Genomic DNA, 24,583 nt, shown 5'->3' with positions numbered 1-24,583 from the left:
TTACTTTATGGTTAAAAAAAAAAAAGGAAGACATCATCATCACAAAAGAAGAAAAGTTAATTTTTCATATTATTTCATTGCTGTTTTTTGTTTTTTAAACCAATGGAGACATTGCAGAAAACCCGAACTATTACCGTAGTGACTATTCCTATTGTCATCACGTCTGTGTACGTAGCAAGAGCACAACTTGATTTGAGTTTGACAACAACAAAACGTGTTCTAAATGTTAAATACAGTAACTCCCTTTAAAAAAATAAATAAAAATCATTTGCTACCAAATGGTTGAACTGGCTATCACGACAATGGCAAGCAAATAACCAATTATTTATATTCTTAATGTGCACTACTGATCGCGTAATTGTTTTTTTTTTTGTTTTTTTTTTGTACAGTGAGTACTTTTGCCGCCTCTGATGCGTGCGTGTGGCGGTGTCGAAGTGAACCGCGTCCACTCGGGAGCCGCGGTCAGCGTCTTAGAAGCCGACCCGAGCTCGATGCTCACCTGAGGCCTGCCTTTTTGCCGCGCGCCAGCTCTTAAGGCTAAGCCTCGACTTCACAGCTTGAATAAGCTCTCAAACTGCAGGTGCTGCGTGTTGCTTTGTGTGCCGGTGTTGGGAAATCTATTTGTGTGTGTGTGTGTGTGTGTGCGCGCGCATCGGGTTGAAGCTTTCCGCGCTGACGCCTAAATAAGGAATGAGCTTAGTAACCGTGAGCTGCTCCCTCGTGTTGTGATCCGGCGCACCCGTGTCAGTCTTCTCGCTCCACGTAGCCCCGAGATCCTCGTGGGTTTACCGTGCTCACACCGGCGGCTTGTGCACGAGCATTTCTTAACCTGCTAGCTTTGTAACAATACGCCAAAAATCAAGGTTCGGCCTGTAGATTGGTTTTAACGTCACGGCTCAGTGCGTGTAATCAGTAACTGTCATGATGTGTTGTTGTGGTTTATATTTGGTTTTGTGTCACGTTACTTCTTGTTTTATTGTGACCTGTGTTCATATCTTATCTTGCTCGTTGGCCCTGTTCCTTGTGTCAACCAATCAGCTCGCTCCAGGTGTGCCTCGTAGTCTCGTCAGATAGATTGTGGATCCGGGTTTCTTTCAGTCTATGTCTGTGTCATTGCTAGACTTTACGCCGATCTGATCGGTTCGATCGGTATCGGCCGATAATTAGCATTTTATGCTGATCGACTTTCACGTCATAATTCGCCGATCCGATCAATGACGTCATCGATCGGCTCCGCACAAGACATTTAACGCCGCGTCTTCGTCGCGTATGAATCCAAAAGCTAGTTTATTTTTAGCCTTGTCACGTGTCTTGTGGCGCAGTACTGTAACTATCTGACAGCCAATAAAACATTTTCAATCTTGAAAAAAACACGTCGTCGGTGTGTGACTATTTGACGGTGTCTCAGACAAACAACGCGTAAGTTATTTGCAGTCTGTGCACAACTGAAGTACGTTGTGGGGAACGTCATCTCGATGCTTCAACACAGCAAATTTGATCGGGCACCTGAAGAATGTACACGAGGGTGGCGCGTGCCGCGTCCAAGCAACGCAGCGTGGAGGGAAAAACAACAACAAAGCAAAAGTCAAACGGACGCAAACGCTGGACAACACCCGTCCATATAGCCGGCCGGGACAGTGAGCAAGTTAGAGTAAGCATGTCATTAACAGTATTTGATCAAGTAATTTTACTACAGTAAGTTAGCACCCATTATTTCTGTCATGTTGTAATGTTGATCTGACCTACACTTATGTCAGTGGCCAATCCTTAAATGCCCCCTAGAGGTCATTGATGTTTTCACTTTTGTCTAAAATGCTAGAGAATCATTCTGAAGGTACAGTACTCAGTATACAGTACACAAGTACATACAATAAATGAACAAGCCATGTAAATAGACACATTGCTCCATCTTGTGATCGGATATCGGTTATTGTTTTTTTAAACTTGCTGATCGGTGATCGGCCTCAAAAATCCTGATCGTGTAAAGCCATTGTTGTCGCTTTCTCGCGTCACGTTATCGCTGCACTTTTTAGTGTTGAGAGTTTTGGTTCCCTTTGCTGCTTTGTTACTTTGAGTCGTGATTAATTTGGGACTTTTTTAATTTAGTATTTAGATTTTTCTCCAGTTCCCTGTTTGCATTGTTTTAGGAAATAAATTCTTTTTTGGGGGAATGGAGAGGGAGATTCATCTTGCCGAGCCTTCCTGCTTCTCCGCATTTGAGTCCTCCACCATTTTGCCACCATCAACACAAAAACCTCACAATCCTCAAACACGCTGGGACAAAAAAAAAAAAAAAAAAGCTGGGACAGGGTCATGTTTACCACTGTGTTACATCACCTTTTCTTTTAACAACATTCAATAAACGTTTGGGAACTGAGGACACTAATTGTTGAAGCTTTGTAGGTGGAATTCTTTCCCATTCTTGCTTGATGTTCAGCTGTTCAAGGGTCTCCGTTGTCGTATTCTACGCTTCATAATGCGCCACACGTTTTCAATGGGAGACATGTCTGGACTGCAGGCAGGTCAGTCTAGTACCCGCACTCTTTTACTACGAAGCCACGCTGTTGTAACACGTGCAGAATGTGGTTTGGCATTGTCTTGCTGAAATAAGCAGGGACGTCCATGAAAAAGACGATGCTTGGATGGCAGCATATGTTTCTACAAAACCTGTATGTACCTTTCAGCATGAATGGTGCCTTCACAGATGTGCAAGTTACCCATGCCATTGGCACTGACACAGCCCCATACCATCACAGATGCTGGCTTTTGAACTTTGCGTCCATAACAGTCCGGACGGTTCTTTTCCTCTTTGGCCCGGAGGACACGACGTCCACAATTTCGAAAAACAATTGGAAATACGGACTCGTCGGACCACAGAACGCTCTTCCACTTTGCATGCGTCCATCTTAGAGGAGCTCGGGCCCAGAGAAGTCGGTGGCGTTTCTGGGTGTTGCTGATAAATGGCTTTTGCTTTGCATAGTAGAGTTTCAAGTTGCACTTACAGATGTAGCGCTGAACTGTATTTACTGACATTGGTTTTCTGAAGTGTTCCTGAGCCCACGTGGTGATATCTTTTACACATTGATGTCGGTTTTTGATGCAGTGCCGCCTGAGGGCTCGAAGGTCACGGGTATTCAATGTTGGTTTTCGGCCTTGCCGCTTACATGCAGTGATTTCTCCGGATTCTCTGAACCTTTTGATGATATTATGGACCGTAGATGATGAAATCCCTAAATTCCTTGCAATTGTACGTTGAGGAACATTGTCCTTAAACTGTTGAACTATTTTCTCACGCACGTGTTCACAAAGAGGTGAACCTCGCCCCATCTTTGCTTGTGAATGACTGAGCAATTCAGGGAAGCTCCTTTTATACCCAATCATGGCACCCACCTGTTCAATATCTTGTCTTTGTAGTGTATTCTGTTAAATATAGGTCGAACATGATTTGCAAATCATTGTATTCTGTTTTTATTTATGTTTAACACAACGTCCCAACTTCATTGGAATTGGGGTTGTATTAAAAGTATTATATTCATCCCGAAAAATATTAAAGCTATAAATTAATATAAATAAATACAAAATTAAAGTCAATCCAATTTAAAAATTAGATAATGACGTCCAATTGTTACTTCAAGGGGCTCTCGACCAGCATTTGCGCAAGGCCTAAACGTGTTTTCAACATACAGTAAACATAAATTCTCGAGTGTGTGTACTGCATTTATATTTGCAAAGCGGCAGCCTCCCTCATGCTGGAGCAACCTCGCATGAAGTCCAGCTCATCAGAATAACGGCTCGCATCCAAGGCTGCTAATTTGCGTGAGAAAGGGCGTTGGACTTTATTTTACACCGGAATAATGCTGACGTTCCCCCTCGCTTGCTGATCGTGCATTCTTCGCGCTCGCAGATGGGGGGAAAAAAAAAAAGAAGAAGGGGTAGCGTGCATACAGATGCTCAGAGGTCAGGGACATTTAACATTTAACGTGTGCTATCTTGCTCATCTGCTAACGTTTGTTACAGTTTGGCTTCTTAGAAGTCATAAATGTGTCGTAAATAAACATTTGTTACAGTCCACTTGAAATGGGGCCTAATTGGGGCAAAGTGACAATCCAGTGGAGCAACTACAGGCTCATATGCGATTTTTGCATCGACTTCGTTGCACGTTCCTGTAATGTCTATAAAAAAAAATGTCTTCAAGTGTTTCATGTTATGGTCCGGAACGCTCGTCTCATCTCGCATCTGCCTGCGCCATTCATTTTAACGGCTGATATACTATACAGTATGTAGGTAAAAGGTAGAAGTTTGCACCAGGCAGCTTCGGGCTTCGAGCATTTCATTCATCGGCATAAATCAACGCGTCGTTCGTAAATGTTTCCTGCGATGTGGCACGTATACGTTTACTTGAGGATTTCAGCCTCTGTTCTTGACTACTGGAAATATTGGAAGCGGTGGCGGCGTTCCCAGTTCAAAGACGTCCATCTCGTCCCGCCTTATTTTCCACGCGTACCCGGGGAGTACCTAATGCCTCCGCCTGCCTTAAATCAAGCGTGTCTCGGCACACTTCAGTCACTTTTTCTCTCTGAAGAGACTCGGCGGTGGGCTGCTTTTGTTTACTCCCGTGTGGGGCATTTCCATTTGAATGAATGTGTCCAATCTGCACTTTTTGTGCGGATATTTCATCTTTAAAGACTCACAGGTGACATAGGAGTATATGAGTAGTGTGCGTGTGTTTACGCAAGCGGCGCAAATCTACACAATGGGCGTTCGATCACGGCTTTTTACGCGGACGCTCACAGATGAATGCGTCTGCCGACGTTTGTTGATGTGCGTTCGGTGAATGCTTAATCCCGTCATCCAAAGGTTTGTAAAGATGAACTTTGGACTTTCCATATATGAAAGATCAACCTTGCCCGGAGCGCTGACAGGATGAAATATTGTCATCCTCCCCAAAGGAAGGGGTTGTTGGATGGGGGGGGGGCTTCCATCTGTGTGCTGCATTCAAGGACAACAGTGTTATCCAGTTTGGAAGGGTATGAAACGGGCCAGTGTTGTCGCTGGGGTGGAGAACTGCGCACGCGACTGTCGCCCTGCCAAGCCGACTGAGATGCGGCGGATTAAGCCGGGTGCGCGCACGGCGATCGGCCTGAATTTGAGCATTTTGCCTCTTTTGCAATCAAAGTCAGCAAAGACCTGATCATCAGAAGTCTCTAAAAGATTATCCAAAGTGATTATGCTGTGGTGTGGGATGTGTTAAAGGTGTACACCCCCCCGCCCCCGACCTATCTGTTTGGAAAAGAGTCGAGGCCAACAATCATAAGCGTTAAACATGTTCAATACTGATGATTCTCATGTGTGTGGTTAACACCAAGTTGTGACGTAAAATGGAACAAAAACCATTAGTAAGTGGATTAAGCACACGCACCCACAATTGGGCCAATTTGAGCATTTTGCCTTCATCATAAATTTGAAAAATGTTCAATTTTTACGATGGTAAATCAACACCGAGATTCCGTGATTGAAAACACGGTGAAAAGGTGCATCATCTTACACACATACCGATGACCGGGCTGAGTGGGAGTATTTTCCCCTCATCCTGATTTTTTTTTCTTCCACTGTGTGACTCATTGACTTATCATTTGAGTCATTTGATTTGATTGTTTTTGCGCCGGGCCTTGTGACGAACAACTGCGGCAAGCGTCGATTTATTTGCTTATTTATTTCTTTTTGTTCCACCAGCGCTCATAAACAGCGCGGTTAATGTGATTTGATGTCCTTCAGCTCGCAGTGTGTCTTCTTGCTTATCTGCGAATCTCTTTGGGCCCTCAAAGGTTTCGTCTTTGGAACGTGCTTATTGTCATGCTCTGAAGTCCGCAATGGCAATTTACCAGAGCAGGCCGCTTGCTACACGTTAGCGGGTGATCATAAAGTCTCGCCGAGGCGGCGCGTGGCTCGTGTCGGAACGCCCTGTTCCTGCGGCTGCTCACCTGCCTCGCGGTTCTCAGGTTCAGGGTTGGAATCTCAGCTCCAGTGAGGAGTTTGCACGTCGTCTCCGGTTTTCCGCTGAAGAGCCTTCAGCTCAACGCGCGACTCTAATTAGGAGAAGCGCTACAGAAAACGGATAGTTGGATCGAATGCTTGGTTGCAAAAGAGACAAAAGAAACGAAAAGAAACCGTTTTTACCGCTTGTAAATCGGAGGCGGAGTTAGACACTCTAAATTGCTGCTGTGAAGAGAAGAAGACTTGTTAACATGTTTGAAATTCTCTTTGTTGTTGTTCCCCAACAGAACGCATTCCACCTGCAGATGTCGGCCCGCGTGCCTCCGTCCTCCCTGGGCGGCCTGCTGCTGGCCGTCCTGCGGGGGGGCGACGGGGGCCGTGGCGGCGCGGCCGTGCTCTGCCCCGGCTGGGAGGAAGGCAGCGACGGGCTGCTGTCCCACCTGCAGACCCGCGGCGGGGCCGCATGGCACCTGCGGGACGTGGTCAATCTGACCCACGTCTCGGGCGGCGGCGGGCGCGGCGAGGCCAGCGAGGAGAAGCGGGAGGACCAGAGGGAGGAAGAGGTCCTGAGGATCCTGTCCACGCGCTTACTGCGGGCCGCTTCGCCCGTCTCCAGCGTCCTGGTGCTGGGCTCGGATCCGGAGTGTCTCTCCTCTGTGTTGCGGGCCGCCCGGCGGCTCGCCCCGTCGCTGCCGGCCCTGCGGTGGATCATGGGGTGCCCCCTGTCGCCGGACTCCCTGCACACCTTGGGGGGTCCTCTCGGCCTGCTGGCGTACGGGGAGGTCGGACGCAAGCCCGTCAGCTTCTACATCCGCGATGCGATGCAGCTGATTGGCCGAGCCGTCACCGCGGCTGCCGTGGCCAGACCCGACTTGGCGTTGATCCAGAACGTGGTGAACTGTTACGACAAAGCGACGCGACGGGAACCGCCTTCTTCGGGACAATACCTGTCCAGGTACGCACGCACACATACAAATACAGGGGAATAAGTATGACATCATTAATCCACAATTTCTCATCCAAACTGAAAGCATTTTTTTCCATTTTCATATCATCAAAATATATTCTTCTTATCATGAATCAGTATGAACATTTTCAATACAAGTGTTTGATGATGTCTTACAATACATTATGTGAAATGTGAGTTTTCTTTCATTTATTTTTTCCACTAACAGTGAATGTAAATGAACGGAATATTTTTTTTTTCTGTGATCAATATGTCAATCGTCAACAAAATTGTGTTCCAGTTGAACTGGCTTGCTAAACAATTTTATGAATATAAAAATATGTTTCCTAAAAATCATCATTGATTTGTGAAATGTCATGAAACTGTAACAGGGTTAAGGGGCTAGCCTAGACCCAATTCATAGAATTTTGAAGGAAATTGTATTTCTTTTGGCAACAGCCGTATGAAATTAAAATGTTTAATATCCTATCCCATATGTCAAAAACTCTTCCCCAAAAATAATGTTCTTAAGCCGGTTTGCTCGGTAAGTAGCGTCTAGCGTAAATGTGTAGCTAGCTCTTCGCTTTCTGAGTGACAGGTTTTGGTCGTCGTCGGCGCTTCGGCCGCTTCGTCTTCGCTTCCTGCAGATTTTCAAAGCGAGCCTCTGACGGCTTCCGAGGGTTTCTGTCAGGCTGCCGTCTTTTCACACAAACACACACGCACGCACGCGGTTTTGAGCTACATATTAAGCCATTAACATTTTGCACTTAAACCCGAACAAAGCTGCCATCCTGTCGTGTTTACACAGCTCTCGGTGCTGCGTGTGACGCGCGGAAACATCGACGTGACATCGCGTGGACTCTCTCCATTCTGACAGATGATAGGGAGGCTATTTTTAAGAAGGCACAATGGATCCTATCCATTTTTTATTTTTTATTTTTTTACCGGGTGGTGAGGGAGGAGGATTTGCATCAGGAGTGATGCGAACGCCAGCTGAGCCGCCATCATCGCTAACCGCAGCGTCTCTGCAGTTAAAGCGAGCGCGGGTCGCGCCAGAACAATTTCGAGGCGGAGGCTACGGGCAAGAACGAGTCAAGAGGGTGTTTACGGTCACAAAGCAATATGAGCAGACGACTCCGTCGCCAGAAGGGGATGAAGTCGTTATAAGTCGTCCGCCGTGAAGTCTACGAAACGACGGGAAATGACATTTCGAAGTGGACCCGCAAACCACCGACTCGTCGTATCGTTTTTCTGTGGAACCTCACTAACTGTTCGCACAACAGACTGCATCCTTTGTTTCCTAATAAGACGAGAAACCTTTCGTGTTGCGCTTCCCGAAACTGGAAATAATTCAGATGTTATATATTACTGTTCAACCCCACTGCGTATTGCACTTTTTCTGCATTTCCTAAAAAGAAGGCAAACTCCCTGAAAACATTTAAGCTGTGAAGACATTACAGTTCAAACTGTCACTGTTGCGCTTTTGTCTGCGTTGTTAATGTCCTAAAAAGAAGACAAACTGCTGATGTTGAACTTTCCTAAAAAGAAAAGACTGAGACATTACGACTCGAATTGTTACTGCGGAACTTGTCCGTGTCGTTCATTTCCTAAAAAGAACACAAACTATTTATGTTGCAGTTTTATAAAAAGGAAATCGTTGGGATGTTGTGTATTCGTGTTCCAAGCTACTACGTGTTGCACTTGTCTGTCATTTCCCAAAAAAAGAAGATTCGAGATTCTGTCATTCTCGTTTACGCAAAGGGCAAACAGTTTGTTGTTTGTCATTTTGTTTCCTCACTGTCCCGAATGTGAACAAACTGTGACCTTTGAACCAATGTGAACTTTGGCGTACCGTTCCATCCGGATGGAACGGTAGGCAGGGGGGAAGATAAATATAAAGCTAGAAAAGAAAGGGGGGCAAGGCACCACGCCGAGAATAAACGTCTGGCCTTGAAAAAAAGTGGAGAAAGTTTGGCTCCTGTTCTATTCCAGCTACCTGTGATGATCATAAAAATACGCCGTTGCTTATTCCCGAGAGAGCGGTAATGAAAAAATACACACACGGGGACACGGGAAGCCGGAAGGGGAAGAAGAAAAACACAAATTAAGTCGCAATGAAGTCGAAGCAGCCCAGAGGGGCAAAAAAAGAAAGAAAGAATGGTTGATGGCGAGAAATCTGAAATCGCTGCCATGTCGCCGGACACCGATTCCATCCCCGCGAGAGATTGAAAGCCCCGAAAACAAACTCGGCCGGGCATCGTCCCCGAAGGGATTCGACTTTCCCCGCGGAGGAAGATGGAGCGATAAGACGGCGAGACGAATGCCTGAGACTCTCTGCTAGAGTCATTACTTACCAGGGCCGCTTTGTTGACATTCACTCTTGAGCGTGGCGACGGGCGGGCCAGGTGTTCTTGACGGGAAGCCATCTTTCTCTGACGCCGCCTGGGTAAATTATCAACATGCCCTGACGCTCGCACTCATCCATTAAAGGTGGCCTGCGGTGGCCCGGCACCAAAACATCGCGGTGGAGGATCCGACGCTTATCCTGACACGAGAATCTCGAAAAGTGGAGAGAATGGACTCGGATGAAAGACGTGCGCTTTCATTTCTTGGTTAGCTACAGGACAAGAGTGTTGTCCCTGGCCCGGCACAGAAGCATAGTGAGAAAAAAGAAAAGGATTTCCACTCATGAATCTCACAAAAGTGGAGAAAGGGGACTTTGAAAAGATGTGAGCTTTAATTTCTATCACGCAATACGGGACCAGAGCGTGGCCCGCCTCGATGAATCATCGGTCTTTTGGTATATGATGATTCAGCCGCGCCATTACCGTGAGTGATTTCGGCATCCTCGGCCGGGGAAGCGCTCGCGCTTTTATTGTCAAGGCGGCTGATGAGGAAACGTAAGCGGCAGGCAACGGGGATGACACCAGGTGCATTTGGAATAAGGTTTTTGCAGAAGACAGATGATATAAATTGATGATCGCACCTTTGAAGTCAAGGAAACCAGAAGAATTCGCAAAGGGAAGAAGGCTCGGCGCTGAGGTTAATGACCCCGTTATGATCGAGCTAATCTTTTTATTTCACCGGGCATATCTCATGATCAATGGGGAGGGGAATACATTCTCTGCACGTCGATTCCCGTGTTGAGCCCACGACGGGAGAGTCTAAAACAAGGAAAGACGAGGTCATCGTTTTGCGGACATCCGAAGCGGTGATTCTTTAACATTTCAACAATCCGCTGTGTGGTTTCCGGTGGCCCGACACTAATCTAGATCTGATCAAACATTACTCGTACGCGTCGGCATCGAGCATGGAATGCTAAGACACGAGCTAACGTTGCCCGCGCGGTTCAAGACGCCAGCGCAGATCCTTGCGGCGACCGGGATCGCTCCTCCTAATGTATTTCCCGGTAAAGAGCCCCGTGTGGAAGCCACCGGGCGAGTGAGGCGCATAACAATGTCTCGTCGGGCCGGACGTGTCCAATTCGAAGAAGACCCCGCGCTGCTCCACATTAACTTTTAATTCGGACTTTCCGGGAGATGCAATTCCCCCAACCGAGATGACTCGCGTGGCCCTCTGCAATATCCTTTTTAACCTTTTGATTGCCTCTTCCCCAGTTTTCCATTCCTTCATTTGGTTTAAATTGGGCTGTTTATTTTCCTGGCGGGAGGCTGAATAGCAGCTCCGGCCTTCCCGTGTGGAGTTTGCGTGTTCTGTTCTCTCCATCTTCTGTTCTATTCCAAAAACATAAACATTCATGTTAATGAACGAAAGTGCGACAAGTGTGGCGGCGGTCACACTAATTCAAACCCCCTTGCGCGAGATTAAGGGGCAACCAGTCCAGGCTGTGCCCCGACCCTTGGCCAAAGTCAGCTGAGATAGGCTCAACCTCAGCCGAACCCTGTCCTTTTTTGTAACTATGTTACTAGGTTTTAACTTGTGTTTATTTTTAATCTGTCTCGTTTTTAATGGTGTGTGCAATGTCTTTTATGTATCCGTGAGCAATGCAAGCTGTTAAAAGGGCAACCGAATTTCCCCATGGGGATAAATAAAGTAGTCTTCACCCGCTATGTCATGGTTCATCGTCCGTGCCCTCACTATATGGAAACATTTTCAAGCGATCATTTTTTTTCCATTATACTTTCCGCCTGTAATGCCCTCTCATGTGGGAAATGAGAGCCACAGTCGCGTTTTGCACTTTGTTGAACATTAAAACCCATAGGTGCCATTAGTAAACTCACGCAGGAGCTGCTTTTGGCCACCGCTCACAGCCCAGACACTCACAAGCAAACTTGCCGATGTCGCATGCCAGCCCACTAGGCGCCGCCTCTTAAAGGCACTTCTGCTATACACAGACACTACAATGTTTACAGTATTTTATATACATTTTAGGCACGCATTTATTTCTAATATGTATATGGGAGGGGTAAAATTTGAAACAAATATTGTTGTTTTTTCATGGTCTATGGTCTAGGTTTTTCCCCAACACCTCCTTTACCGGGGCCACAGGCTTGATCCAGGTGGACGGCGGCCTCTCCAGAGTACTTTCGTCACAGCTCTTCCACGTTTGGAGCCTCAAGAGGGGCGCCCTGGGCCAGCCGGCCTGGGTCACCGTGGGCCAGTGGTCCCGAGGCAGGTTAGAGTTGGAGGGCGGCGTCCACGGGTTGGTGGGAGGCTTCGGCAGCAGCCAGGGTCAAGGTCTCGGCGCCGGGGTGAGGGGAGGAGACGGTCAAGGGGATTTTCACGCCGGGGGACGCTGGAGGCCCGGGCTTTCCGTGGAGGGGCACCGTCTGCGGGTGGTGACGCTGGTGGAGCACCCGTTTGTGTTTACTCGCGAGGTGGACGAGGACGGGCAGTGTCCGGCCGGACAGCTATGCCTGGACCCCAGGAACAACAGGTCGGACGTGATACAAGGACTCTTCAACCAGCTGCATAACCCCAATGCATCAGTGACAGGCTGGGACGGCAACAGTAAGTTTGCTTTCAGCTTGGTTCCGTAGACCTTATTGATTACACACTGACAGACTGGACAGATTTGCATCCAAAGACCCCTTAGAATTTGACCCCTGAATTTCCATCTTACCAAGACATTTGAAGAGCCCCCTGACCTAAACACTATCAAACACCGTTGGGATGACGTAGTACGAGTGAGCCCTGTCCAAATGAATTCCATACGTGCTTCCATTTTCACTACCTGTAGATGTTCAGGTAGATTTCCTGAACTGAGGATCTGGACCAGGGTCACAAATCCTAACCTAAACCCGAACTCGAAACCTATTTCTAATCCTTCACACGAACTCTAAACCATAACACCAAAACTCTAACCCCTATTCCTAAACCTAACACCAAACCCCCCACCCGAAACCTCAATACCCCTACGCTAACACCAACCGTGAACCCATAATCGCCAACCTTAACACCTTAACCCAAACCACTAATTCCCAATCCCTGAAACTACTCCTTAACACTAAATCTTACCCTAATAGTCAACCCTATTCCTAACCCTCAAACATAACCCCTGCCGACCATCCGCTTAGGATTAACATTAACACGAACCCTTAACCCTCAATTTAACCCCAAAATCTTAGCCTTTTCCCCAACCCTGAAATCCCAACCCTTGACCCCCAACATAGACGACATAATCGGAGCCTTCCCTCGAGACCAGCAATGAGGTGGCGCAGTCTGGCACCAAGTGTAGCAACAAATCAAAACTTATTTTGACTCGCAACACTTAACCAGCACCAGCTGAGTGTGAAAAGGGTATTACACGAGATTCGGCATTAATCTCGCTGTTCCGAGCTTCATCGGAAATCAGTTCACGTCACCGTCTTCCCGTTGCAGGCCTTGCAGACGACCTGCGCAAGTGCTGCTACGGCTACTGCATCGACCTGCTGGAGAAGCTGGCGGAGGACATGGGCTTTACTTTTGACCTCTACATCGTCGGGGACGGGAAATACGGGGCGATGAGCGGCAGCGGCCGTTGGACCGGCCTGGTGGGCGACCTGAGGAACGGCCTGGCGGACATGGCGGTCACCTCCTTTTCCATCAACTCGGCCAGGAGCAGAGTCATCGACTTCACTTCGCCCTTCTACTCCACCAGCCTGGGCATCCTGGTACGGTGGCCCGCGGTCATCATTCGTTCAATTTGGGGTATTTTTGGTGTCCTAACGATGGCGAGGGCATACAGGGCATGTCCTGACAATGCGCTACCATCACCAGCCAGCCAGTGGGGGGTACAAAGACTATTTTTCAGCTTTACTTGATTATTCATTTCCCTGCGCCTTTTTACATTTACTCCTTACATTTGAAAACAGATATCAGTACTTCCTGCTACTTACTTTTGTCAAAATAGTTTTTCAGTCACAGGGCACATGTAATCGAAAGTAAAAATAGATTGTTATTCACAGAATGTGTGTACTTTTGCCACCTCTGGATTCAGCATCCAGTCATTTCTGCGAATGCGGTCCGCCACCCCCTGCTGCTTGATTTCACCCGTTGGCCCCGCTCATTCAGCAACAGGAGTTCATTAGCGAGTGAATAATTAGTTACGCTTTACGCCAGGCCTATTAATTATGGAAATTCCAAAAAACGAGCAGCAGTTTAAGACGCCGTAACGGCTCGGAGAGGCGGGCGGGAGGAGACGTCTGAGCAGAGCCCTGAGGCACGCCGCCGTTATTCGTTTGATTTGTTAACATCTCCCCGTGCGGCTGACACGCAGAAATGTATAATACGATCTGACAGTAGGGTCCCATTTCAGAATAAAGACTCATCTGTCTGTATGAAAAGGGAAAAACTCCCTTGCCCTTCCAAAGTAGATGAATTGTGCAAAAAGGAAAACTATGTGTATGGTTTTTACAAGCCAATTACGGCTGGCTGTGTTTACCGACGAGATATCTCAGGCTGGTGGTAAAAATAGGACGCTGATACTGAAACGGTTCTCTCGAGGATTTTGGAGGAAAATGCAACACGAATTTCGGCGTATAACTGGAGTATTTTGCAGCACTGGACTTGCAAAGGCTCTGACAAACTGGAATCACTGCCAAAGAATGTGGGAAAACATCATGGTAACAAGTTTGACTTTTTGTCAAAATGACCACAAATGCATAACAATAGTCTGAATGCACTCTGGGTTTTTATACTTAAACTAAAACTACAATCAACTGGCGCTTTTCGCTGGGGATAGGGACCAAGCTCTGCCACGCATACAGAAAAAAACGCAAGCAATTGACGATCACCCCAAATGTTTGTTATTGCTTATATTAATAGTTTAAAGCGCAGCTACACCCCAAAAATGTAATATCGTCCCAAACTCATCTTCCTCCCCAACAAAGATTTTGACATATTTCGGGTTCTCCCAGGTTCGCAGTCGGGACACCGCCGCCCCCATCGGCGCCTTCATGTGGCCCCTGCACTGGTCCATGTGGGTGGGCATCTTCGTCACGCTGCACCTCACCGCACTCTTCCTCACCCTGTACGAGTGGAACAGCCCCTTCGGCATGACCCCCCACGGGCGCAACAGGGTGCGCGTCTTCTCCTATTCCTCCGCACTCAACCTCTGCTACGCCATCCTGTTCGGCCGCACCGTCGCCACCAAGGTAACATTGCAATCATCCCTTTGATCGATGGGAATTTTCTTTAGATCAGGCGGGATAAGGAAGGGAGGAAAAGCAATAGGACAAAAGCAGTTAAGGTAATTCAGAAGAGGATTTAGGAGGGTTTTGCAGCACAATGAAAAAAAAACAAATACAAAAAAAACAAATAAACAGGGAGCAAAGAAGATTGATTGAGGGCGAGGTTAGATGTTAGGCAGTGATGAAGTAGGGAGCCACGGGGAGGATAATGCAAGGGTAAGTGTCTCGACAGAGATTGGAAGAGTTATGACAGGCATGATTGGGGAGGATAAAAGTTGGGAGGAGGGGGCTTGAGGGGGGAGCGCAATGAAGGACAACTCACCGAGAGAGTCGCACAAAGTTTGAGACTGGTGAGAGTCCCGAAAGAAACAAAGGGAGCCATGAGAGCGGTGACGGAAGGCTGTCCGCATCGTGTTTAGAGGTTAATCGAGTAAGCGGAGATGAGAAACTGAACTGGCTCAGGGTGACGATGAGGGTGGTCATGGTCGTGTTAACGGGAGCGACCAATACTTTCTTTCCGCTCTCTCTTTGCAAAATGCCTCGCCGTTATTATTTACGAGCAGGCCCTCAGGTTCCCTGACAGATTTGAGGCCGAAGTGAATAAAACGGCACAGTTCCTAAAAGTATGCGCTTCTGAGCAACGTGGGTAATGTAAAACTTTATGCACTTCAGGCCCTCAAACGTCGATTGGCCCAGCGCTGACTATCAAATGCAAATGGTAGTGATCGTCAATTCACTTGGCGAGAAGCTTGTCGAGGTGACCCTGTCCTCTGTCTGGGAAAATTCTCCAGCCATGTCAACCTGGAAGGAGATCTTATGGTAGACTTGGTCAATGAAGATCGCCGCAATGTCCGATTTCGCTATATTGGACTGTCGTGCGTGATTTACTGGTTGAAATACATTCCCTCCCTCACCGGTAGTCACAAGCAAAATTCTGTCAAATACAAATGACAGGAATTAGTTTCCTTCACTGAGTGTCAGTAACAGTTTGAAGTGTAATGTCTAACAGCCACCTTTGGAGGTGGGTGCGAGGAGCTCGCTCAGAGAAAAGCCACGGCAGGTGCTTCGGGCATCTGTTATCTGCAGATGCCTCCCTGGTGGGGTTTCAAGGCAGGTCCTTGTAGGAGACGTCAGCCTAGACCTACGACCCTCTGGAAGGAATCTCTCTCACTTGCCCTGGGAACATCTCAATAACCTCCCGAGATTTCTTCCCCCAAAACTTTGACCAGGATTACAGTGAAGGAAAATGAATGGATAAATATCTTATTTTATCTTTTCAATCTTAATCTTATACTCCCAATGAAGCTGTAGAAGTTGGCCAGAGACAGGTCTGGGCATATCCCAAACTGTGGGACTGTGTCTCTCAAATGGCCTGGAAACAGCTCCGGTAGCCTCCCGAGACTTCTTCCCCCGTGACTCTGACCGGTATAAAGTGGAGGAAAATGATTGGATAAATGCATTATTCTATCTTAAATCTTGTCAATCTTAACGTTATTTTACCAATGGAGCTGGGGAAATTAGCCAAAGACAACTACTGTAAGTACCCACCCTGGTTAGCATGTCAAACCGGTAGGAGACATCGGCGTAGAGCTATGACACTCGCAGAGCAGGGCTGTCAAAGTCATTTTTGTCACGGGCCACATCGTAGTTATGACTTCCCTCGGAGGGCCGTTATGACTGTGAACCCGTATGAAGGAATTATCACCTCACAATTAGATATACACAACAAATTGATGAACAACTAGTTGTGAAATCAGAAGCCTCTAGAAACATATTTTTAACTACTACATTTCTTTTCAAAGCGGGATTGGAAACAAAAATGCTTGCAATATCTCAACATCACTACTTTTGAACACTATTAGCAATTTGTATTTGCTTTCGCGGGCCACATAATGTGAGATGGCGGGCCGGATCTGGCCCCCGGGCCACCAGTTTGACACCTGTGCTCAAGAGGAACCATGTCTCCCAGTTGGCCCCGGAACACCTCCCGAGACTTCTTCCGCCATGACGCTGACCAGTGTAAGCGGAGGAAAACGAATGGTTAAACTAGTCCAGTTTTAGTTCAAATCTCTGCAATTAGAATCTAAACTTCCGGATGGCGCTGGAGAAGTTCCAGGCAGGAGACGGGACGCCTCCCCGGTTACGCACGTCTGGGCATGTTCAACACCGGGATGGGAACACCCCCGTGTCCTCCAGAGCCTTCCTCCCCCGACACTCTGAAAAACAGACGGATAAATAGATCATTCTTGTTCAAAGCTTGTCAAGCTCGTCTTGGCAGCCATATTGCTGAACCTCAAGTGACGCAAGGTCATTTTCAGCGTTTGAAAAGCATACGCTCGCTCAAATTTATCCACGTTCACAAATCCCAATATGCGACTTCAATGTCATTCTCTTGAACGCCCCGCCGTGAGTTGGCAAGCCATCATAATAAACACACAATCCCCTCCCGTGTCCCAAGAGAAAGTCTCGCAAATAACTCAGGGATGAACGAGAGCAGAGGCCCGAGTTATTAGGGAGACCTTGGCCTAATTGAAAGGTCGTGCCTTTGATCCTCGCTGATGAACAGACTTGCCCCCATTAGCAATCTCGCCACCCGTGAAAACGTCCTCGCCGGAGCGTCTCTCGCGCCGCGTCGCAGCCAAACAATCACTTTCTGAGCGAGGCCGACCCGGCGACGTTGTTAAAAAGCTGCCAAGGAAGGCTCTTAAATCCAATTAGCTGCTCTAACTTACAGTGACATACGGTATTAGTGTTGAGACAAGGTTTCAGCAACATTTGAACATTCTTAACTGTCAAGCGAACAAAATGAAAATCTAAGTGCCCATTTCTGCTTCTGTAGTGATCGTGTTATGAGGTTTGAGATTTACCGAGGTCTGGTGTTATGTACTACAGTCTCTCTCTCTTTCTCTCTCTCTCTCTCTCTCTCTCTCTCTCTACATGTTTTACTCATTTTAATTTGGAATAAGTCATGCTTTTCTCCCACCCCAAAAAACAAAAAACTAAAAGAAAAACAAGTTAAAAAAAAAAAAAATGGAAAAAAATAATAATTCCCCCCTCCCCTTTTAAATCTGTGAAGAGGCGAATATGCAGGTGCCAAACTGCGAGTGTGGAGGGGTGCACTCTATTTGAAATAATCTACATTTTTAAAAAAATGTATTAAATTTAAAAAAATCCACTGCATTGTATTTTCTACAGGGAGAGTGCTGGAGCACAAAAGGAAACAAACGTGACTCCCTCGTGTACTTTGAAGATAAGGTGACCTTTGTTGTTACATCACTAGAGTAAGGCCGCCATTGAGGTTAGGGGCTGATGAATGTTGTGCTGTTCCGAGACATTTCCCATCATTTCACCTTGTAATAAGCGATTACGACCCGGCTTTACGGTGAAGTGTCGAGCCTTTACAACGACAGAAAGTCGTCCCATCTTCTCTTACGTGAGGTGGATTTTAATTGGTGGAATAAATGATTGGCTTTCATTGGGTGTAGGGTGTTGGGGGGGGGGGTGTTCTCTCCCCCAGGCTGACAATTTCATGGCGAGATGTTTCCGGGGTGCCTTCCAAACAACCCCCCTTTTTTTGGGCTGTCCTTTAATACGCCAAGTCATCTTTTTTCAATTAACTTAATTGGGTGCTAATGTGGGATTTGTAAAAAGGATAGAGATGTTTAAGTGTGGAACTCAACTTGTGTCAATAACTGGAAGGCTCCCCTTTTTTTTTTTTTTTTTTTTTTTGACATATTTGTCCTTCAAATAAGAAAATGTGACTGAGAAAAACATGGTCCTCACTTTTTCTACTCTTCTTGGAAGACTTTCTGCAAGATTTGCCTCCCGGAATGTTAGTAACATGTCATTCACACGATGGCTTCTCTCGACCAGTAATTCAAGATAACCACCGTCGCACAACAGAAATAAGATGACTCGAAGTAATCCACAGTCAAACTAAATTCCACCAGTCTCGTAACGCCTTTTGTTGTCACCGCCGCTCTTCAGACTCCCAAATGTTGGACGGGCCGCTTCCTGATGAACCTGTGGGCCATCTTCTGCCTCCTGGTGCTGTCCAGCTACACGGCAAACCTGGCCGCCGTCATGGTTGGCGAAAAAACCTTCGAGCAGGTGTCGGGAATCCACGACGAAAAGGTTAGACTCGCTGTGTTAGACTGACCCATAACTCAAACCTGTGAGGAAGTGTATTAGACTGTCCAATAACTGGAACATGTTAGTATGTTTATTAGAGTAAGCAATAACTCTGAATTCCATGTGTGTGTTAGACTGACCAATAACTGGAACATGTTAGTATGTTTATTAGAGTAAGCAATAACTCTGAATTCCATGTGTGTGTTAGACTGACCAATAGCTGGAACATGCTAGTATGTTTATTAGAGTAACCAATGACTCTGAATTCCATATGTGTGTTAGACTGACCAATAACTGGAACATGTTTGCATGTTTATTAGAGTAACCAATAACTCTGAATTCCAGATGTGTGTTAGACTGACCAATAACTCTAACATGCTAGTAAATGGATCAGATCGACCAATAGCTGGGTTATGTTAGTAAGGTTTTTAGCACAACCAAAAACTCAGAATTTTGTATGAGTACTCGACCGACCAAAAACTCATACCTTTTTGTAAAATTATTAGACAAAACAATAACTTTAACCTGTTGAGTGGATTGGACTGACCAATAACTCAAACCTCTTATTAAATGCATTAGACCGACCAATGACTCAAACCTGTTTGTAAGTCAAAGATCATTAGACTGACCAATAAATCCAACCTGTCTAAGTGTTTTAGACCAACCAATAACTCCAACCTGTTCGTAAGTGTGACTTAGATAAAACAATAACTTGAACCGTATGACACTAACAAATAACTCCAATGTGGTAGTATTTGTCTTAGACTGACCAATAACTGAAGCATGTTTAAAAGTGTATTAGACAGGGGGGGGGACTTGTTAAAAACATGTTAAGTGCATTTGACCAATAACTCAAATCTGTTATTTAGTGTATTAGACTCACCAATAACTCCAACATGTTCGTAAGTGCATTAGACCGAACAATAACTCAAAGACAACATAGCCTCCATGAAGCGTGTGGCGTTGTATTCGAAAAGACTCCAAAAACACAACAAAATGAAGCGCTGTGACTACCTTCTCTGTGACTAACGACTTCCTGGGACGCCTCGCTCCCTCCCGCAGCTGCACCATCCCTCGCTGGGCTTCCGATTCGGGACGGTGCGGGAGAGCAGCGCCGAGGACTACATGAAGAAGAGCTTCCCCGAGATGCACGACTACATGCGACGCTTCAACCAGCCCACCACCCCCGACGGCGTGCAAATGCTCAAGTAAGACTTGCAGGGGATCTGGATTACACCCAAAAGTAACTCCAATCAGGCCATATAAGTCTATCCAGTGGATCCATAACTCCAAAATGTCGGCATGTGTTTTAGAGTAGCCAATAACTCCAACCTGTTGGCAAGTGTATTAGACCGACCAATAATACCAACTTTTTTGTAAGATCTGTCGGTAAGTGTATTAGAACAGTAAAAAACTTGCACATCCATTCGAACAACGCATAACTTGAACATGTTAGAACGTTTATTACAACATAAAACCCATATCTCAGTCAGAACGACCAATAACTTACGTTAGTAAGTATATTGAACCGACCGATTACTTGAACCTGTTAGCACGTTCATTCGACATGCTAGTAAGTTCGACCAACCAATAGCCTGAATGTTTTAAAATGTGTATTCGACCGACCAATAACTCTAAAATGTTGTTAAGTGTATTAGACTAGCCAATAGCTCAAACGTGTTAGTTTGCATTTTAGTAAGTGTACTTGCCTGACCAATAACTTGAACATGTTGACTCGTGTATTTAACTGATCAATAATTCCAATGTGTCACTACGTGTATTTGTCCGACCAATAACTTGCACGTTTGTATAAGACGGACAAATAACTTGAACATATTGGTAAGTATATTCGACTGAACAATAACTCAAATCTGTTAGTAAGCGTAGTAAAATGACCAATATATGGAACAAGTTAGTAAGGCTATTAGACTGACCGATAACTTGAACCTGCTTGCAAGTAACAACTCAAACATATTAGACCGACCAATATATGTTAAAAGCTGCATTAAACCGAGCAGTAACTTCAACCTGTTAAGTGCAATAGACTGACCAATAATTCCGCCCTGTCAGCGGGTCCCCAAATCGGGTTGTTGCCGCGTTTGTGTGTATGTCAAACGTTATCAGATCCGCTTTCTCATGCGTAACAATTCAATTTCCTTTTACATTTTTATATCCTGCCAACAAAAAACAAACAGGGAAGAACACAGTGGCACGCATCCTTAACGGAAATCTTTAGTTTAAAAAAAAAAAAACAACAACATGTAGAAAAAGCTCGTGCAAAGTTTGCAGGATGAAGACAAACACAATAAACAACTTTGTGTAAAGATTAGCCCTCAGATAGCCCGAAAGACAAGAAGATGAAAAGCCAGGAAAAAAATATATATATAACCTTGAAGTGACGCAAGCGCAAAACGATTGGCCGTGACAGGACTTGACAAATCATAAACGAAGACGCTTTTTTTTTTTCTTAGAGACACACACACACAAAAAAAAAAAAGGTTATCGCAGAGTTCACGCAAATAGTTAAATGAAATTATTTAACGTTTATGCACCTATTGGAATGATAAAACAGACCTCGAGACTGTGCGGGGGACACACACAAGCAATTAACTGAAGGTTAAAAGGTCAACATTTTAACAACGCGGTCTGGACAATTTAGGGATGAAAAAGTTGTTTTAATTTCTTCTATTCATCTGTTATTATTATTAATAATAATAATAATAATATTTTGTACCTGAAAACACAATTATCTGCCAACATTTGAGAACACTTTTTTTAAATAGATAATAATGTGAATATGAATAGCAATATGAAAATAAAAGAATAATACATTCATTAATAATTTCAGCACAGTCTCTTAAAATATTAATGACAATAAATCAATTAATTACATGTCTGAATTCAACCTGCCTGATAAAATTTAAATGAAAAAGAATGATAATATGAATATTCATATGCAAATATTTTTTTTATGAATAATATAACAATAATCATGAATAACTCAAACCTGTAAGTCTATTAAACCGACTAATAACTTCAAGCAGTTCGTAAGTGTATCGGACCAGAATACAACTCGAACGTGTTAAGTTTGACGAGCAGCGCCAAAAAAGGCCAAGACGACCGAGACGATCGGATCACGGCGCGGCGGATCTTGGAGGCCTAAAGAGTCCCCGGCCCGGACCCGAAGGCTCACATCAAACGGGCGCGTGCGCGCCCTCGGAAGAAATGCAACACAAAGGCTTCCCTGCATCCTCCGGTCAAGCGTGCGCACTGCGATGCGCGCCGCTCAGGTGGAGCGTCGGGCGACTTCAGTGTGTTTACGTCCCCGCAAGAAACCCTCGTCTCTCCTTTCTTCTCCCCCGTGTTTCTTCTTCGTGGCTGACAGGCCTCGCTGGAGGTAAACAATCAAACACCGCTGCTCTGCTCTGCTAGCGCAGCAAAAAAAAAAAAAAAAAAAAAAAGTCAGCCTTTTGTCTGCCGGTAAACATTGCCAAACTTGAACGGTGACGGGTTGCGCATTTTGAATTTGCCGGTTTATTGACGCATGCCGCTAACCGCCAAAAACCCCAAAAAAGATCTTTCATCGCTCCCATCGGAAGTTAATCGTCTAACTAAACTTCAAACTGAGAGAATTACACGTCCGCCATTTAAAACAGACACATAGCTTTACATCGCTCTTCAGTCTAATGCTAACAAACAATGCCATACGCCATAGGCGAGCTAACTAATAGCATCGCTGTCACGGTGTTACGACGGATATCTGAACACAAACGGTGTTCATTTGAACCGTTTGATGGCTTTCGAAATGGATTTAGTAGTCATTACATAATCCTGCAGACACACAAAGAACGATTAATGGCCTTATAGAAAATGTCAACGTGGGTTTCATGTTGTTGTGCTTTGCCAAGTAATTGTTTTTTGTGAGTTTGTTTGTTATTTTAGACGCTTTAAATCCACTTTATTGCGGTGACACTTATCTCCAGCCGACCGTCGTTGGCCGGCAAAGAGGAGCGCTCTATAATTAGAGGTCAATTAGGTTCAGGCGGATCAATAGGAACGCGGACGAAGAAGAAGAAGAAGAAGAGTCTTTGGCAGTGTGTCCAAAGTCTTATCGGCTTGCCACGGAGGCTGTCAGTTTAGCTAAGTGATATATGTGTTTACACAAGGATGCACTTAATGGCGTCCACCACTTTATATTTACGCTTTAGTGAAGCTATGTTTGGAGACGCTTAATCAAAACCTTATGATGCGTCTTTGTGTGTGCGTGTCGTTGGTAAGGGACAGATCCTCGTACTCTACATACATGCCTTTAGCGCGGGCAAAAATGGCAGCGATTTGATTTTTATCCAATTTTATTTTTAAGTGCACATTAAAAAACATTTATTACAAAGGTATTTAAATGTTGATTTATAACGTTTGAGAGTATTTTTTTTTTAAATAATTTAGATTTAATAAAATACATTTTTGGCAGAAACATTTGAATAAATATTTGGAAAAATCACTATTTTTATTGGGGTTTTTCTGTTCAAATATTAAATTATTTTTAAATATTGGGGGGGGGGGAATTGCTAATAAAAAAAGAAAAAATATTTACATTTGAGAAGAAAATGTTGAATTTATAAAATATAATTATTTTGTATATTAAGCATGCATGATTTTTATTCATACATTCATTCATTCATCTTCCGTTCCGTTTAATCTCACTTGGGCCGCGGTGCATGATTTTTATATTCAAATAAAATAAAATTTTAATTATTTTTTTTTGGGGATTGGGAAAAAATACTTTTTGAATGGTTTAGTGTAAAGTTAAAAAAATATTCATCATTTTAAAACATTTTCTGAAATTGTAGTCAATTTCCCTGAAATAATGCATGAATCAAAATGACCAAACTTTGACAAATAAAAGTATTTTGCTTTTTTTATTCAGATAAAATGTTTGAAAAATTAAAAACATAAAAGGAGTGTTTAAAAACCTTAAGTTCTGATTTATTTTTATTGAAACTAATATACTTTAGTGGATAAATAGAATTACAACATTTTCTCCCAAATTTCGATTATTTTTTTTTTTTTCAAAATGGCATTACATTTACCATCAATAAATCACAAATCAAAGACAAAATTCTAACATATAAAGGTGGTGTCAAAGCTACACAAGTCTAAGATTCACATTAGAAACATCCGAAGGCAAGTGAATTCCGAAATCCTTATTTCACTCGTCTGTGCCTTTCAGTCGGAACGTCGCCCACCGCCGCGTCCGAAATGCGCAGTTCGCATGGCCGCCGCTGCTTCACGCGATCGGATAATCGGACGCGCGGTGACATTGTTGAACACAAAAGGGGGCGTGGCCAGTGAGTCTTTGAAACATGGGAGGCTGGAAACGGAATGTTTTGAGATGCTCCTGTCTAACTCTTATGACGTGTGTGTGTGTCCATGTGTGCGTACGTGTGTGTGTGTGTGTGTGTGTGTGTGTGTGTGTGTGTGTGTGTGTGTGAAGGACAGATCCCCCTACTCTAGATGCCTTCATCATGGACAAAGCCCTGCTGGATTTCGAGGTGTCCATCGACGCCGACTGTAAACTTCTCACTGTGGGAAAGCCGTTCGCCATCGAAGGTGTGATTGAACAAACTTTTAACACAAACTTAAAAACACTATTATTATTCGTAGTAGTACTGAGAGTAGTAAATAGTGCCTGGCCTGTTTTTTTTTTTTTTAATTTTATTTGGTTGCCAAGAGTAAAGTAATATCAAAGTCACTTATTCCAAATAATAACTTAAAACTCCATTCTAAATATACCAATTACTGAAGAAATGTATAAATAGAATTGAAAATAGCGAATACAAAAGAAGATGTGGCATACCATAAGAGTCTATTGATTCTAAAC

The 24,583-nt window shown here is 44.8% G+C and overlaps 1 protein-coding gene across 1 annotated transcript in view; it reads left to right on the top strand.

The window, feature by feature from the left end:
* The window catches only part of grin3ba (glutamate receptor, ionotropic, N-methyl-D-aspartate 3Ba), an 80,666-nt gene that overhangs the window by 39,915 nt on the left and 16,168 nt on the right, over positions 1 to 24,583 (top strand). Inside the window, exons 3-9 of the mRNA XM_061696226.1 lie at positions 6,282 to 6,949; positions 11,415 to 11,911; positions 12,782 to 13,053; positions 14,299 to 14,535; positions 18,559 to 18,705; positions 19,765 to 19,910; positions 24,197 to 24,312. Coding sequence (XP_061552210.1) covers positions 6,282 to 6,949; positions 11,415 to 11,911; positions 12,782 to 13,053; positions 14,299 to 14,535; positions 18,559 to 18,705; positions 19,765 to 19,910; positions 24,197 to 24,312 — 2,083 coding nt within the window. The remainder of the gene's footprint in view (positions 1 to 6,281; positions 6,950 to 11,414; positions 11,912 to 12,781; positions 13,054 to 14,298; positions 14,536 to 18,558; positions 18,706 to 19,764; positions 19,911 to 24,196; positions 24,313 to 24,583) is intronic.

Source organism: Phycodurus eques, chromosome 14, assembly GCF_024500275.1.
Source record: "Phycodurus eques isolate BA_2022a chromosome 14, UOR_Pequ_1.1, whole genome shotgun sequence".
In the NCBI taxonomy this organism is placed as follows: Eukaryota; Metazoa; Chordata; class Actinopteri; order Syngnathiformes; family Syngnathidae; genus Phycodurus; species Phycodurus eques.
The sequence above is the reverse complement of the archived record's forward strand: the minus strand, read 5'-3'. Positions and strand labels throughout refer to the sequence as shown.